Source organism: Hippopotamus amphibius, chromosome 12 (assembly GCF_030028045.1).
Source record: "Hippopotamus amphibius kiboko isolate mHipAmp2 chromosome 12, mHipAmp2.hap2, whole genome shotgun sequence".
Classification (NCBI taxonomy): Eukaryota; Metazoa; Chordata; class Mammalia; order Artiodactyla; family Hippopotamidae; genus Hippopotamus; species Hippopotamus amphibius.
This window is the reverse complement of record NC_080197.1, coordinates 88,130,689-88,145,664: the sequence shown is the minus strand read 5'-3', so window position 1 is coordinate 88,145,664 and position 14,976 is coordinate 88,130,689. Positions and strand designations below refer to the sequence as shown.

The 14,976-nt window shown below is 46.1% G+C and overlaps 2 protein-coding genes across 14 annotated transcripts in view; one reads left to right on the top strand and one right to left on the bottom strand.

The window, feature by feature from the left end:
• The window catches only part of SPMIP11 (sperm microtubule inner protein 11), a 30,022-nt gene extending 19,143 nt beyond the window's left edge, over window positions 1–10,879 (top strand). For 4 of the 5 annotated variants that reach the window (XM_057701020.1, XM_057701022.1, XM_057701021.1 and 1 more), the window contains 3 exons: window positions 7,897–8,019; window positions 10,127–10,271; window positions 10,699–10,879. In XM_057701020.1, coding sequence (XP_057557003.1) covers window positions 7,897–8,019; window positions 10,127–10,271; window positions 10,699–10,747 — 317 coding nt within the window. In that variant the 3' untranslated portion in view covers window positions 10,748–10,879. The remainder of the gene's footprint in view (window positions 1–7,896; window positions 8,020–10,126; window positions 10,272–10,698) is intronic. The other variant, XM_057701024.1, reaches the window with a different exon arrangement.
• Window positions 1–14,976, bottom strand: part of ADCY6 (adenylate cyclase 6) — a 50,652-nt gene that overhangs the window by 18,715 nt on the left and 16,961 nt on the right. For 6 of the 9 annotated variants that reach the window (XM_057701009.1, XM_057701013.1, XM_057701010.1 and 3 more), the window contains exon 21: window positions 14,011–14,135. In XM_057701009.1, the coding sequence (XP_057556992.1) occupies window positions 14,011–14,135 (125 nt within the window). Of the gene's footprint in view, window positions 1–2,483; window positions 2,529–11,042; window positions 13,779–14,010; window positions 14,136–14,976 lie in introns of those variants that run through there. The other 3 variants (XM_057701014.1, XM_057701015.1, XM_057701016.1) reach the window with 2 other exon arrangements.

The window sequence follows — 14,976 nt, the reverse complement described above, 5'->3', positions numbered from 1 at the left end:
TTTCTTTGAAGAAAGTTTTTTTCCCTTCTAGTAGATGTGAGGGCCCACTCAAGCTTTCCTTATAGTCATAATGAAAGCTTGTAGAAGTGAGTCAGCATAGGTAACTAAATATTCTGCCAGTCTCTGCCTCCTTCCTTTCTTTTCCTCCTGATTAAGAACCAAAATAGAAAAACCAAAGAGAAAAACTGGGTGTGGAGAGCACAGTTTGGTCTATCCTTGACTTCAGAAACTCATTTTTATCAGGTACTAAAAGTTGTTCAGATTCAGGCAGCTGACTCATGCTAAGCAAATTCAGAGTGCCTCAGTTTCCTCACCTGTAAATGGAGATTATAATGCCTTCCTTATAGATTTGTTGTGGATATTAAATTATATAAGGTATGTAATACAGCTAAGACCTAGCACATAAAACTGTACAACACATGATTGGAAGAAAAGTTATAAACCATAATAAGTAAGTTATTATTTATATATGGACTATATACCTTTCCTCTGACTGGAATATCTTTGTCCACTACTCAAAACACACTTGCCAGGATAGGGTACCTAAAAAGCAATATATATACATATATATATACACACATACACATATATATGTATATACACACACACACATATATATATATTCACACATATGCATATATACATATTTTTTTCTTCAGCTGCACATCTTGTGGGATCTTAGTTCCCTGACCAGGGACTGAACCTGGGCCCTTGGCAGTGAAAGCGCTGAGTCCTAACCACTGGACCACCAGGAAATTCCCATGGAAAGCAATATTTTTAACCATAAGATTCCTTGAGAAGCAACAAATGATAGCTGGCTTCAAAGTACAGCTCATCCAGGCCTTGAAAGAGTCTGGTCAATTGCAGCTGCCCACAGATGAGCATCCCTGACCAGTGACCAGAACTCTCTTGTCTACCAATCAGTAGATTCCTACCCCTTCCAGACTTACCCTTCCTGATAATACTACTTGTTGTCCACGAAGGTTCAGCCCAGCTTCCTGAGTTCATTCACCTTGAGTGCCTAAGCTTTCCCTTCTCTGTCCTGCCCAGGAGAGCATGGCCATATATGTGTCCTTTTCTTTGCTGAATCTATCTCACTATCTGCTTTGAACCCAGTTCTCGCATCATAGCTGGACACTCCTCTTGGTTCAGGAGTGTCTTAGAATTTCAGAAAAATTCCCTTATCTGGCCCTTTGCTGAGACAACTCCCTTGCCTTGTTATATGAAAACCCTAGGTCAAGCTAGACATCATCCTAACACAAATCTACACTCAGGGCATTGCCCACTGACACATGTCTCGGAGACAAATCGATGGGGGTGGGTGGTAAAGAGTGCTTATGCTTGTTCTTGACTTGAAACAAATGACCTCTCCCTGCCAGACTCTCTAGTGACTGCCCTCCAGCCACAGACATGCTAACCTCCAAGCTCCACACATCCACAGGGCCTCATACCATCTTCCTCCGCTGCTGCCTTTATCATTCCTCCTCCCAGAAGAATTCACTAATGAGTCCTCAGAGTTGCTCTTACTTCCAAATGAATCCCTTCAAAGAAAAAGTAAATCTCGAATCATTGGTAAAAGCTGAGCACACATCACTTGCATTCTCATTTTCTGGATCATGTTAACAGGATCCCATAGGTGGTTTTCCCCAACCTGACTGGAAAGTTCTCTGCTCAACCTCCTAGTTCTCCTGAGCAATCCTAGCTGCCTGTTTGGCGACCCGCTATTAGGAGACAGCTGGAGATGCCATTCTTAGACTCCAGCAGAGGGCACTGTAGTTCTGGCTTCTCAAACAGGAGCGTGATTGGCACAAGCCGGCCAAGAGTGAACTGGCCAAAGCCGCTGAGCCCCTCTGCCTTTCTAAATGGATAAATGTACTGAAATTATAGAAATGTACGAGGGTGAGTCAAAAATTATCTGCACTCCGGTTATCTGCTTACAGTTTTCTGGGCTTCTCAAGGGCCAATATTGGAACATTATCAGGAAAAAGGTTCAACAATCAACAGTGCTCATTACAATGAGATGCTTATTGAAGCACTGAAGGCTAAACTTCAGATTAAATGCAGAGGACTGCCATCCAAGGGCGTTGTGATCTTGCGTGACAATGCACGTCCACACACTTCTGTCCACACTGTCGACTCTCTGCAAAAACTTCGTTTTGAGGTGTTGAAGCATCCCTCCTATAGTTCTGATCTTGCTCCATCGGACTTTCACCTGTTTCATCCCCTGAAAGCAGCCCTACGAGGATGAAGATTCACTTCTGATGAAGAAGTGAAGACAGCGGTGCATTCGTGGCTCACAACTCAGCCTAAAACATTTTTTAATGAGGGAATACGAAAGTTTGTTGACAGATGGATGAAGTGAATTGAAAAGCAAGGAGGTTATGTCGAAAAATAATGTGTTTGTTTTTTCTAAAAGTTAAAGTAAATTCTACAGCCAGAGTATGGATAATTTTTGACTTACCCTCGTATTTTGGAAACACTCATATGTCTCATAGCTGCTACAGGCCATCATCCACATCCACCTGAAGCTAGAAGGGAAAAGGTACTCAAGCTACTCACAGCTACAATCTGCAAAAGCCTACAGAGTGGGCACCTCCAAGGTGGGTGACTATGTCTGTATTGCAGCAGACACACCACTTTTTCCACAGGGTCTTGGCCTTTCCCCACTGGTTTTCCCTCTGGGACTGGTCTGATCCACTGAAGACTGGCACACCAGGTTCCAGTCCTCTCTGCTCCCTCGATGCTGGCCATAGGAAATGATATCCCACACTGCAGTGAAGCTCAGGGAGGCAGAGATCTGCTTTTGGAGCAAGGTAATATCACCACGTCCCTCACCCAACTCAAGGCTTCCCCAGGTTGAGCAGACACCCTTGACAGGGCTCACATTAAACCGTACACAGGGGAGCCCAGTTAGGGGCTAGTTCTATCCATTCCTGATTTTCCTTAGTCCTTGGTCTTTCTTGGAAGCCCTGATGAGATGATTTCAAGAGCCAATTTAATGTGGTGGTTAAGAGCATGGGCTCTAGAGCCAAACTGCTTGGGTTAAACTCATGTCTCTGCCATATGCTAGTTATGTGACCTTGGGCAAATCACTAAACTTCTCTGGGTCTCTGCTTCTCCATTTATGAAATAGATAATAATAGTGCCTACCTTTTATAGTTGTGCTGAGCACATTCACTAAGTATTAGCTCTTTTTATTGTTGTCTCTAGAAGATCCATGAGGTCCATTTTATATCAGCAGTCTGCAACCAGCATGAGGCCTCTCTGCTATCTCGTGCCCCCTCCACTTCCCCTGTGTTCAGAATCCTGAACAAGCGCACCACTTTGAGGAAGATCTTTCTGGAGGCAAAGGAACTGCCCCCGTATGTAAAACGTGCCCTGGGAATTGGTCTGGTTCCCTGGGCTTATGCTCTTGTCCAGTTCCTCCCAAAGCACTGATAATTTCCTTATATCAAGAAAGACAATAAGTGCAAGATAGCCTTCAAGACATACTTTAGCCAATTTCAATCCATGTTAATGTGCCAGTCAACTTAAAGGGATTAATGCCCCACATCTGATACAACCTCCTAGACAGATGTCATATTTTACACACAATATCACAATAGTTTGCTCTCAAACTGATCTTGTATAAATTTCTAGTCAGGGTGGTATTGCTCTGCTTGCAGTAATACCAACTTCAAGACAACTGCGAGTAATGTCTGTCAGATATTATCACCACTATGTACTAAGAATCTGGAACAGACAGGCAAATTCCCTAACCTGAAGGTCAGAATTCTGGGAACCACTGAGGTAGACCCATTCTAAAAATTCTTCAGCCTGAAAATATTGTGACCAATCAGCCCCAGTTCCAACTAACAGAGGCAATGGGCAAATCAGTGGAAAACTAAGATTTTTGTGACCATCTCAGTGGTCCTGGGCAGCTTATACTATTGAGAAATCTGCAACCTAAATTTGGAAAGGTAGAACATCCACCCAAATACTTTTACACTACTAACCCATATGTCCTTCATGATCCATTAAAAGTGTTAAATCTCGTCTTATGGCAACTTCTAATTTATGGCCTGGCTCTAGAAGAAAGTGTCAGGGCCCTTCATATCTATTTATCACAAAAAAAACATATGGAGTATAGTATTAACTGGGTGCGTGAAGAACCTCTGCTATACCATCTACCAACAAAATGAAAGATTCATCTACCTCTCCACAGTGGAGTTTGCTTATAAAGAGTTCATTGCATTCCTCTACCCAGAATATGCCCTTTCACAGTAGCTCTCTTCATCTCAGGCAGCTTCCAAAACTTGGCAGCTTGGGAAAGCTATGGGTTACCAAAAATACCTTTCAGCTTGCCAAATACTGATCCAAGGAATATGCCAACTGGTGCTTGATTCAAGAGGAAGGCATCCAAGTAGGTGATACTGTCCAATACACCTCCAAGCACACGATAACTCTTATGGGAAGCTGGGAGCCTATTACTCGGAAACAGAGAATAGAGAGCATCATCTGGCTGTACCCTAAAGAACAGTCTGAGGCCTCAGGCCCAGAAAAAGAGCTCCCACTGTCACCTGCACCCACACCAATAATTACTCACAGTCCAGGACCCATTGCCTACTACGAATATTCTCTTGCACTTTCTCTTCAGTCTACACTTACTTGGCCATGGACATTCTGCCACCCTCATTTAGCCCAAAGTCAAACGACCAAACTCTTGCTTCTAGGAAGTGGCCCCTCATTGCTGTAATCTGTGATGAAGTAAATTCAACCCCTGGTTCAGTCCAGGCTTTCACCTGTCCAAGCCCTCAACTGTCAAGGGAAGGGATTCAAACAGTGCCCCACTCTGGTGATGTCATTGTCTCAAAGAATGTTAAAGGAGATTTCCACTGGAGTGCAAAAGGGAGGGTGGAGTGACAGATGATGATGAATGTGTGGGGCCAAGCAGGATGAAGGGGAAAAGCAGGAGCTGGGGAAGGACTATGAAACAGAGGGGGCATCCCCACCATCCACCAGAGGTGAGTCAGCAATCTCAACAATTTCCGGAGAGAATGGCAAACTTTGATCTAGTTCCTGACAAGCTCAGGATTCTGAGATGCAAGCCAAATCTAGCCTATTTAAGCAGAACATGAATTTATTAAAAGAATATTGGTGGGATTACATCAAACTAAAAAGGAAAGGAAACACAGCAAAGGAAACAAAATGAAAAGGCAACCTACAGTATGGGAGAAAATACTTGCAAACCATATATTTGATAAAGGGTTAATATCCAAAATCTATAAGGAATTCCTATAACTCAATAGCCAAAAAAAATGGAAAATCCAATTAAAAAATGAGCAGAGGATCTGAAGAGACATATCTCCAAAGAAGACACACAAATGGCCAACAGGCGTATGAAAAGATGCTCAACATCTAATCATGAGGGAAATGCAAATTAAAACTGCAATGCGATATCACCTCACAGCTGTTAAAGTGGCTATAATCAAAGAAAAAAAAAAACACAAAAAATAACAAGCTTTGGTGAGGAGAAAAGGGAACCTGTGTGCACTGTGGTGGGAATGCAAATGGGTGCAGCCGCTATAGAAAACAGGTGATTTCTCAAGAAATTAAAATAGAACTACCACATGACCCAGCAATCCCACTCTGGTACGTATATCCCGAAAGGAATTGAAGTCATGATCTCAAAGAGATATCTGCACCCTCATATTCACTGCAGCGTTATGCACTATAGACAAGACATCGAAGTCACAAAAATGTCCATCAATGCATGAATGGATTCTTTTTTAATTTTATTATCTTTAAAAAATATTTATTTGGCTGTGCAGGGTCTTAGTTGTGGCACGCAACATCTTTGTTGCAGTGTGCAAGATCTTTTTAGTTGCAGCACGCAGGAACTTTAGTGGAGGCATGCAGGATCTAGTTCCCTGACCAGGGATCAAAACCTGGGCCCCCTGCATTGGGAGCACAGAGACTTCATCACTGGACCACCAGGGAAGTCCCTGGATTTTTTAAATGTGGTATATGCATACAAGAGAATATTATTCATCCTTAAAAAAAAAAAAAAAAAAGGAAATCCTGCCATTTGCAACAACATGGATGAATCTGGAAGACATTATGCTAAATGAAATAAGCCAGACACAGGACAAATACTACATGATACCACTTATATGAGGAATCTAAAATAATCAAACTCATGGAAGCAGAGAATAAAATGGTGGTTGCCAGAGGCTGGGAGGAAGAAGAAACAGAGAGGTAGTCATCAAAGGGTACAAAGTTCCAGTTATGCAAGATGAGTAAGTCCTAGAGATCTACTGTACAGCACAGAGGCTATAGTTCATACTGTGTTATATCTTTGCTAAGTGGTTAGAGCTTGTATTAGATGTTCTTGTCAAAAAATAACAATAAACAGAGTGGGAGGAGATTTTAGAGAGGGGATGGGTATGTTTGTGGCATAGATTGTGGTGATGGTTTCACAGGTGTACACATCTCCAAACCATTAAGTTGTGTATATTAAATATATACAACTTTTTGTATGTCTGTTATACAATGAAGTAGTTTTTTTAAAAAAGAACATTGAGAAGCACATAAAAACTGCAGAAGGAACAGAGAGCTAAGCTTGGCAGATAGTAACCAGAAACAATGTTCAGAATCATGCTGCAGACCTGGCTGGGCACAGACACCACTGCATTCATGCTGTGGTGGGCACTGCTGGCACCGACAACACTGGCCCCAGATACTGCTGCTCAAAATAAGATGCAGCGTCACTGCCCCAACTTCCACCAATAGAAAAAGACTTTACATGGTCCTGGCTCCTTTGCAACTCCCATCAATTCAAAATCTGAAGAAGATGTGTTGATTGGCCTAGCCAAAACTCTTTGCCATGGCCTTGTTACAAGAGAGGCGGGGTATCTTAGTCCATTCAGGCTGCTATAACAAAATACCATAGACTGCGTGGCTTATAAACAACAGAAATTTATTTCTAACAGTTCTGCAGGCTGGAAGTCCAGGATCAGGATGCCAGGCGAGGGCCCTCTTCCAGGTTGCAGACTTCTTATTGTTTCTTCACATGGCAGAAGGGGCAAGGAAGCTCTCTCAGGTCTCTTTTATAAGGGCACTAATTCCATTCACGAGGGCTCTGCCCTCATGAGTCATATCCCAAAAGCCCCACCTCCAAATACCATTACCTTGGGCATTAGGTTTTCAACATATGAATTTGGGAGGGATGCAAACATTCAGACCATAGCACTGGGTAAGGAAGATATGGTCTTTTCAGTCATTAGAAGATATGGATTTTGCCTCAGAGGAGATTACTAAACCCCCATAAGAATGCTAAGTCTACACTATCCTACTCTCTACTGCCTTTCCAGCTCCCGGCCCTGTCCCTCTCCACTTTACCCAGCGTTACTCCAGCTCTAAATCAATAGCAAACTGAGACCTCTCTAACACTTCTAACACACTTGATATCCTGCTGCCCAAAATGCTCTTCCTGATACTACTATGTCCCATGAATCCCTTCTTTTTCTCCAACACTTAGCTTAAACATAATTTCCCCTATTAGACCAACTGAAGCTCTACAAATATGTCAGTCTCAGGAAAGGAATATCCATCCAGATAAGGGGCCTTTTTCACCTGCAGTAACCCTAAGTATTTGTCAATATCCTGATTCCAGCAGGAGGCCACTCAAAACCCAGGAGTCAGGGAGGAGCAAGAGAGTGGTGAAGGTCTTCTGATCACTGAGTTCCCCCTCCCTCCCCTCTGTCACAGGCATTTTGATTTGATTCCTGAGATCCTGAGAATCGGATGTGAGTTGCTTAGAGCGATGTCTGCCCTGGTTGTCATGGAGACCACAGACTCAGAAAGTCAAATAACCCCATTTGCTAAGTACTCAAAGCAAGTTTGCTCTCGTTCCAGAGCAAAAGGAACCAGAGCCCACTAGGCTTCCCCCTATTAACTCAGAAGATGGGAATTATTCCGTGCACCAGAATAGCCACACAAGGTACCACAAAGCTGTACGGAAGGTGTCGTTAAAGACGTGTAAGTATCTTGGATTTGTCACATGCTAGGGGCAGAAAAGATGTGTCTGAAAACCTAAAGAATGGCTGGGATGTGGTGGGGCATTGTTATAGAGCTGGGGTCAGCGGCAAAAAGAGCCAAGAAGAGACAGAAGAGGGAGAAAGTAGACTTGAATGGTGGGGTAAGCAAGATAAAATAAAAACTGAATCAGACTTGGAAGCAGAAGATACAGGTGTGAGTACTATTTCTGTCTCTTTTAAGTGTCTCACCTTGGGTAATCACTTATTCTTTTTTAATCTGCTTCCTCATTCATTTAAAAAAACAAACAAACAAAAAAAAACAGAAAATACCTACGCTACGAATCTTAGAGAATTGTGAGGATCAAAGCTTTGGAATTTGAACTGAGTTTAAACTCCAAATAAGCTATGTGACCTTGGGCAAATTACTTTAACCACTTAACCTCTCTGGATCATCTGAAAATTGGAATAATACTCCAGCATTTTTCATGAAAGTTAGAGAAAATGTACATTTTGAAAAACACCTAAAAAAATAAAAAATAAAAAACACCTAGGAGAACCTAGTGATACATGCAAATACTTGTAGGAATCACCAGGGAATTCTGCTACGTAAAGAAAGCCAATCCCAAAAAAGATTCCATACTGTATGATGCCATTTATATAACATTCTTAAAATGACAAAATTATAGAACTGAAGAACACATTAGTGATTACCAAGGGGTGGAGGGAGGAGGATGTGGTTATAAAAGAGCAACTCCAGGATCCTGTGGTGATAGAACTGTTCTGTATCAATATGTTAATACCCTGGTTGTAATAAAGTGCTATAATTTTACAAGATGTTACCATGGTGGGGGCTGGAAGGACATGGCTAAAGGGTACACAGGATCTCTGTGTATCACTTCTTACAACTGCATGTGAATCTATCATCTCAAAAATTAAAGTTTAATTTAAAAAAACACTTTCAGAAATTAAAGATATGCATGAACAGGAATATCTGTTATTTCTAATAGCAAAACTTTTAAAAAGCTTATTATCAATTAATAGGAAAACAACTAAGTGAAAAATATAATATCTACTCAATAATATATTAGGGATTTTTTTCTAAAATAATGATTATAAAGACTATATAGCCAGAATATTAGGCTATAATTCCTGGACCCTAGTGGTCCAGTGGTTAAAACTGCGCTCCCAGTGCAGAGGGCCTGGGTTCAATCCCTGGTCAGGGAACTAGATCCCACATGCCACAACTAAGAGCCTGCATGTCACAACTAAAAGATCCCACATGCTGCAACTAAAAGAAAAGATCCCACATGCTGCAGTGAAGGTCTCACACGCAGCAACGAAGATGCTGAGTGCTGCAACTAAGACCCAGCACAGCCAAATAAATATTTTTAAACATTAAAAAAAAAATATATATATATATATATATACACACACACAGATTTTATACACTGGTATAATCTGATTTATCCAAATAAAGAGTAAAAATCCAAAAAAAAGGAAATCTAGGTGAGTCTGATATTATTTTAAAATTTTAAAAACACCTAATACAACATTTAGAACATAACAGGTACTTGATAAATGATATCTGTTAGCAATATCTAAACATGAGGTAGTGTCACTGCTAAATTTCAGAGAATTACCTGAAATGAGAAAAGAGGGTTAAAAGAAAGAACCAGTAGACCTATCCTGCACATTTTCCAAGCGGCCTGGGTGGTTAGGACTCTGTGCTCTCACTGCTGAGGGCCCCGGTTCAACCCCTGGTCAGGGAACTAAGATTCCACAAGCCACCATGGCACAGCCAAAAGGAAAAAAAAGAGAAATCAAGTGGGTTGACCACTTGTTTTTCCCACCACCTTAGCACTTGGGGAAAGCTCTCTTGGAGATGGGCTTACAGTAGAAGCAGGAAGAACCAAGACTGATTCCACTGACCATAGAGAGTGTGAGGTGCTGGAATCCGGAAGTGGAGCTGGGTGTGGTGACCACATTTCCAGGACTTCTCAGCCCTGGTCAGGCCCAGTTGCTAGGCTGGACTTATGATGCCCTGGGGCACAAAAGGGAGTAGACAACTCTAAGAAATTGGATAACCTGCCCTTCTCCCAATCATTCAGTCCCCAATCAGGTCTTCAGAGTCCCCCTGACTGATGCTCAGAACTTCAGCTTCTGGCGGTCCCACAATCCAGGGGTGCGCCCAGAGGAAACCACGCCATGGATCCGGAGCCCCCGCCACTGCCTCATTAAAAGCCCAATGACCAGGTTAGGCTGGAAGGGGTGAGGGTGGGGAGACCAAGGAAACTACTACTCCCTCCCCTCACTTAAATTCTTGGAGACTCATTTCTAGTCAGAGTTGAAAAATGGAACAGAAGGTTTTGGTCTTACCAGGGAAAATTGGCCCCAGAATCTGGGCAGTGGTGGCATTCAAAGGAGCTAAAGATTTGTCCGTGTCTTTGTGTTTTACCTTATGGATATGACTTCTGAACAGACACAAGCCAAGTATCTACAGCATTCCTGTAGGAGGGCCTGGGATGTTTCTGCTCCCTTCGTTGCCCCCTCCCACCCCTCTAACCACCATCTCTTGGCAGTAGCCTCACTTCATCACCGCCCCTGCCCATTCGAGGTTTAAGCCCTCCACCCCCGCCCAGCTTAACCTGGCTGAATCTGAGACCCTCTCTCTCTTTTCCAGGTTTATGGACCATTCTATTCTCAGTGACAGAAACTTCAGCCTCTATTGAGCAGGATGTGTTTGCAGAAGGACAAGACAGACTGTGGATGGGCAAAGAGGAAAGAGGGAGGGGTCCTGGTTCCAATGGCTGACTAATGGGAGGAGGGGATTGAGAAAGTGGAATAAACAGATTGGACTAGAAGTCACTTGTGTGCACTGGAAGTGAGGGGGCGGGAAATTATTCCGATACCCAAATTCCTGTGAGATCAGGATTGTGAAAGATTCCTGAAGGAGCCAGAACTTGGTGTTCGGTTTGGGGGGGCCAGGGCACTGGAAAGCCCACCACAAGGGATCCTGAGCTCATGCATGGCAGGGGTCAGAGTAACTAATCTCGGAAGACACGCTGGTCCTCTTGATGCTGACGGGCCTTAGAGTAGTCACACTCTCTGAAGACACTGCAGTTTCACCTTGGCGGGGAGAAAACCAGAGGAGGCCCTCTGATCACAGAGAGAGAGGTCCACAGAACCCCAGACAGGGGCCTGTCTCCTACACCAGGCTCTGCCACTTCTGACCCAACCCAGGGCCCAGAACAGCTGCAGAGAACAGGGAATTTTACAAAGAGTTTGATTTTTATTGATATTTAAATATATTAAATATTTCACTGAAATACATGGTACACTACCCTCCCCCCCCCACACACTGGTTACATTATAAAACCAAAGTCCATGGGCCTCCCAACCACTGACTCCCCCACCAACTGGCGAGGAAGGGGGCAACGTCAGCCTGGGGGGAAGCGCATGGCTGGCACTGTGGTTCAGGGAGCCAGGGTGTAGACAGGCCCCTCCCACCTGGCAAGAAGCAGAGACAAGTCACCCAAGACTGTGGTCTTCCCACTCTGGTCTCCTTACAGCCTCATCCCCACCCCAGGACCCCATGCAGAACCTTCCTGTCCAGGGATGTGGCTGAGGGAAGGGGAGGTGGCTTTCTGTCTGGACCGACTAGTCTTTTTCCCTTCTCCTGCCTTGGCTAATGAAGTGACTCATGGCCCATTTGCTTGATGCCTGAAGATCCCCCAAAGCAGGCAGTACGAGCCAGAAACCGGGCCTCTGTGAGGAGCTAGAGGTCGGAAAGCGCATGAGGAAGGGCAAGAGTACCACCTGCCCCTTCTAATCCCCAAACCCTCCAGGACCCTCTCCCCTCTGCCTCTCTTACGCCTCTAACACAAAACAATCTTCAGGCAAAATCCTGGCTAATGTCTCTGGCGTAAATAGAGAAACCAAGGCACCAACTAATTCAGGCCAGAGGCAAGGAGGTTGCAGGAAAGGGAGCAAAAGGCAGGCAGGGATAGGAAGGGAATCTAGGGTCCAGCCCTCCTAACCCTCCTGCCAGCCCTTACAGGCTTCATGGGGACTGGAGAGCCCAGAGCACGCTAGGCTCAGGCTGAAGGCTGGGGAGGGCTGAGGTCCAGGTTTGCCTCCCCTAGCCCCTAGTACCAGAATCTGGGTCCTCAGAGGGATCCCACGCTACCCCAGCCCCAAAGCATACCACATCCCAAGACACCAGCTGGGGAACCCAGGGAACTCCTGAGCCTCTGCCCACCAAACCCCAGACAGTTCAAGTGCAAGGAGCACTGGGGCTCAAGCAGGTGCTTGGGTCCCTGCCCCAGGTAGGGAGACAGTCAGGCTGCACAGGTGGCCCCCCAGACGGCACTTAGGGATTTGGCACAAAAAGGACTCCTCTCCCCAGGGCCATCCTCCTCTTGCTTCCACACCCCACCCTACTCCTGTGTAACCTGGGCATCTCTCTCCATCCCTTGAAATCAGAAATCCTGCCTTCTTCCCAGAAGACAGAGGCCCTCAGGAAAGAGGCAACCCAGGCTGAAAAGCCGAGGAGCAGGAGCACAGACACACAGACACGCACACACAGACCACCACACGTGCACGGTTACGCAGACACACAGGCCCTCCCCAGCGCCAGAGGCTTGGGAGGACAGGTTTGGGATCAGGGTCATCTTCCTTCATGCCCTGGCCCTTTTCTATTTGGCAACAGAAGGGGTAGAGACGCTCCATGCCCCCTTGCAGCAGACAGCAAGAGAGCGCTGGGGCAGAGAGGCCTGATCCTGAGCCTCAGATCAGAGTCTGGCACCACCCCCGTCCCTGGCCGGCCTGCTCTCTTTGGCACCTGCAGGCGAACATCCAGCTCGCGATCTTCTGACATCCCCACACACACGCTTGCTCTCTGGCTGGGCATTTTCACAGTACCAGTGAGACCAGATGCCCCTTTCCCTGGAGCTGTGCAGGAAATGGGGCTAATCTGAGCTGTCAGAAGTCCCTTTGTTCCCCTTTGGGGACAGATCCTGGGACTAGGATTTGGCAAATGGAAACATTCCCCTGAAATATGGACAGAGCTGGGTCCCCAAAACATCTCCCTCCTATGCCCTGTGTCTATGAGGGAGACCTGGCTGGGATGGGGAGGGCCGAGGACCCACGCTGGGGATGCAGCCATAGCAAAGGCAAGCATGGAATAGGCACTCTTCAAGCCTGCCCCAGCCTTTATACGAAATATTCCCAGGAAAAAGAGGGAAAGGAAGGGCCCAGCCCGGAGCCTATTGCCCAGACGGACAGGGAAAGGGAGGGTGTGGCAAGCTGCCTTTTTAATCTCTCAGGCACCAGGGGCTCCCCTGCCCCCGCCTCTGCTGCTGCCCCCTCCCCTGCTCCCAAAAGCTGGAAGAAAGGAGAGAAAACAGCCCTACCCCAGGTAAAAAAGAAAGTCACTTGCATAATCCTCTTGGTATTCCCTCGTTCACCAGCCTGAGGGCAGGAGAGCATGGTCCAAGCACAGCCCACTGGGTGTTCCCTTTCATGGTCAGCAGGGTGCGGAGGCTCAGCGCCCCTGCCACAGCTTCCCCCAGCGAGCACAGAGGCCACGCAAATGCCCACCTTGGTCCTTTCAGCCGAATCTGTAGCTGGGCCCTGCTAACTGCTGGGTCCCCCATTGAGGAAGTAGGTGGTCATCTCCCCCTTGCCCTTCACCTTGACCACCCCTCGACACTCCAGCTGGTAGCCCTTGGCCGCTAGAACCTGGTACAGGTCCGTGGTCACCTGGTGGGGGGGTGAGGGGGTGGGAGGGGAACCTGCTTAGCCCAGGATCCTTCCTGCTGCATTTGCAGGGGTCCAGGGGTTCTCTGGTCATGCTAGCTCCTCTCCCCCAACCCCCACTCCACCAACCACCGAACATCGCCACCCTACCCCTGTCTTCGCTGACTGCGGAGAGGGCCCTGCAGAAGCCCTCTGGACCCATACCCCTCCCAGCCTCTGTTAACATCCCCCTCACCTGGATTCGGTCGGGGACCCCCGTGCTGTCCATACGGCTAGAGACATTCACTGTGTTCCCCCAGATGTCATACTGCGGCTTCCGAGCCCCAATGACGCCTGCCACAACTGGGCCCATGTTCAGCCCTGGGGTGGGTGGGGACGGCAGTAAGAAATTGAGAGCAGTCGACGTTCCACTGTCAGCCCGGGGAGGCACCCACCTCCTGGCACCTTTGGAAGGACTCAGAGGAGAAAGTGGAAAAGGGACAAGTCTCCTAGTTGCGAAGAATGGAAGATGTGGGCATATCAGATGAGGGGTTTCCCTGAGTCCAGAGAGCTATGCTAGTACAGCAGCTAATCTACCAAATGCTTGCTCTGTGCCCACCACTCTGTAAGCATTTTACACTATCTCACAGTCTCAACAGCCCTAAAAAGTAGGTATCATCATCCCCATTTTACAGAAAAGGTACCTGAAGTTTAGAGAAGTTAGGTGACTTGCTAAATAAGCCAGTAAGTGGAACAGCTAGAATTCAAACCAGACAGCCTGACTCCAGAACCCATGCTATTAACTATTCCCAGCCACCAGCTCATCTGAGAGGAAGTGCCTCTTCTCAGACTGGCCACAGATAAGGACACAGGTGCTGGAGTGTAGATAAACCTGGTCTTGAATCCCAGTTCAGCCATTTACTAGTTGTATGACCCTGGCTGAGTTATTTACTCTCTCTGAGAGTCCATCTCTTTACCTGTAAGTGGGGATAACAATGTGAGGGTTGATATGTGTTTAAAAAAAAAAAAAAAAAAGCCTGGGACAGTGCTTAGCACATAGTAGGCTCTCAATAAATGATCTCTATTCTTAATATCAGATGATGCAGGAGGAGGGAGAAAAGGAAACCCCCACCGGCCTCCTGATGGGGAATCTGAGATGCCACCCCAGCCTGCTGCCTCAGCTTCACCCAGAAACAGCCCTGGGAAAACCTGCCATCAGCCG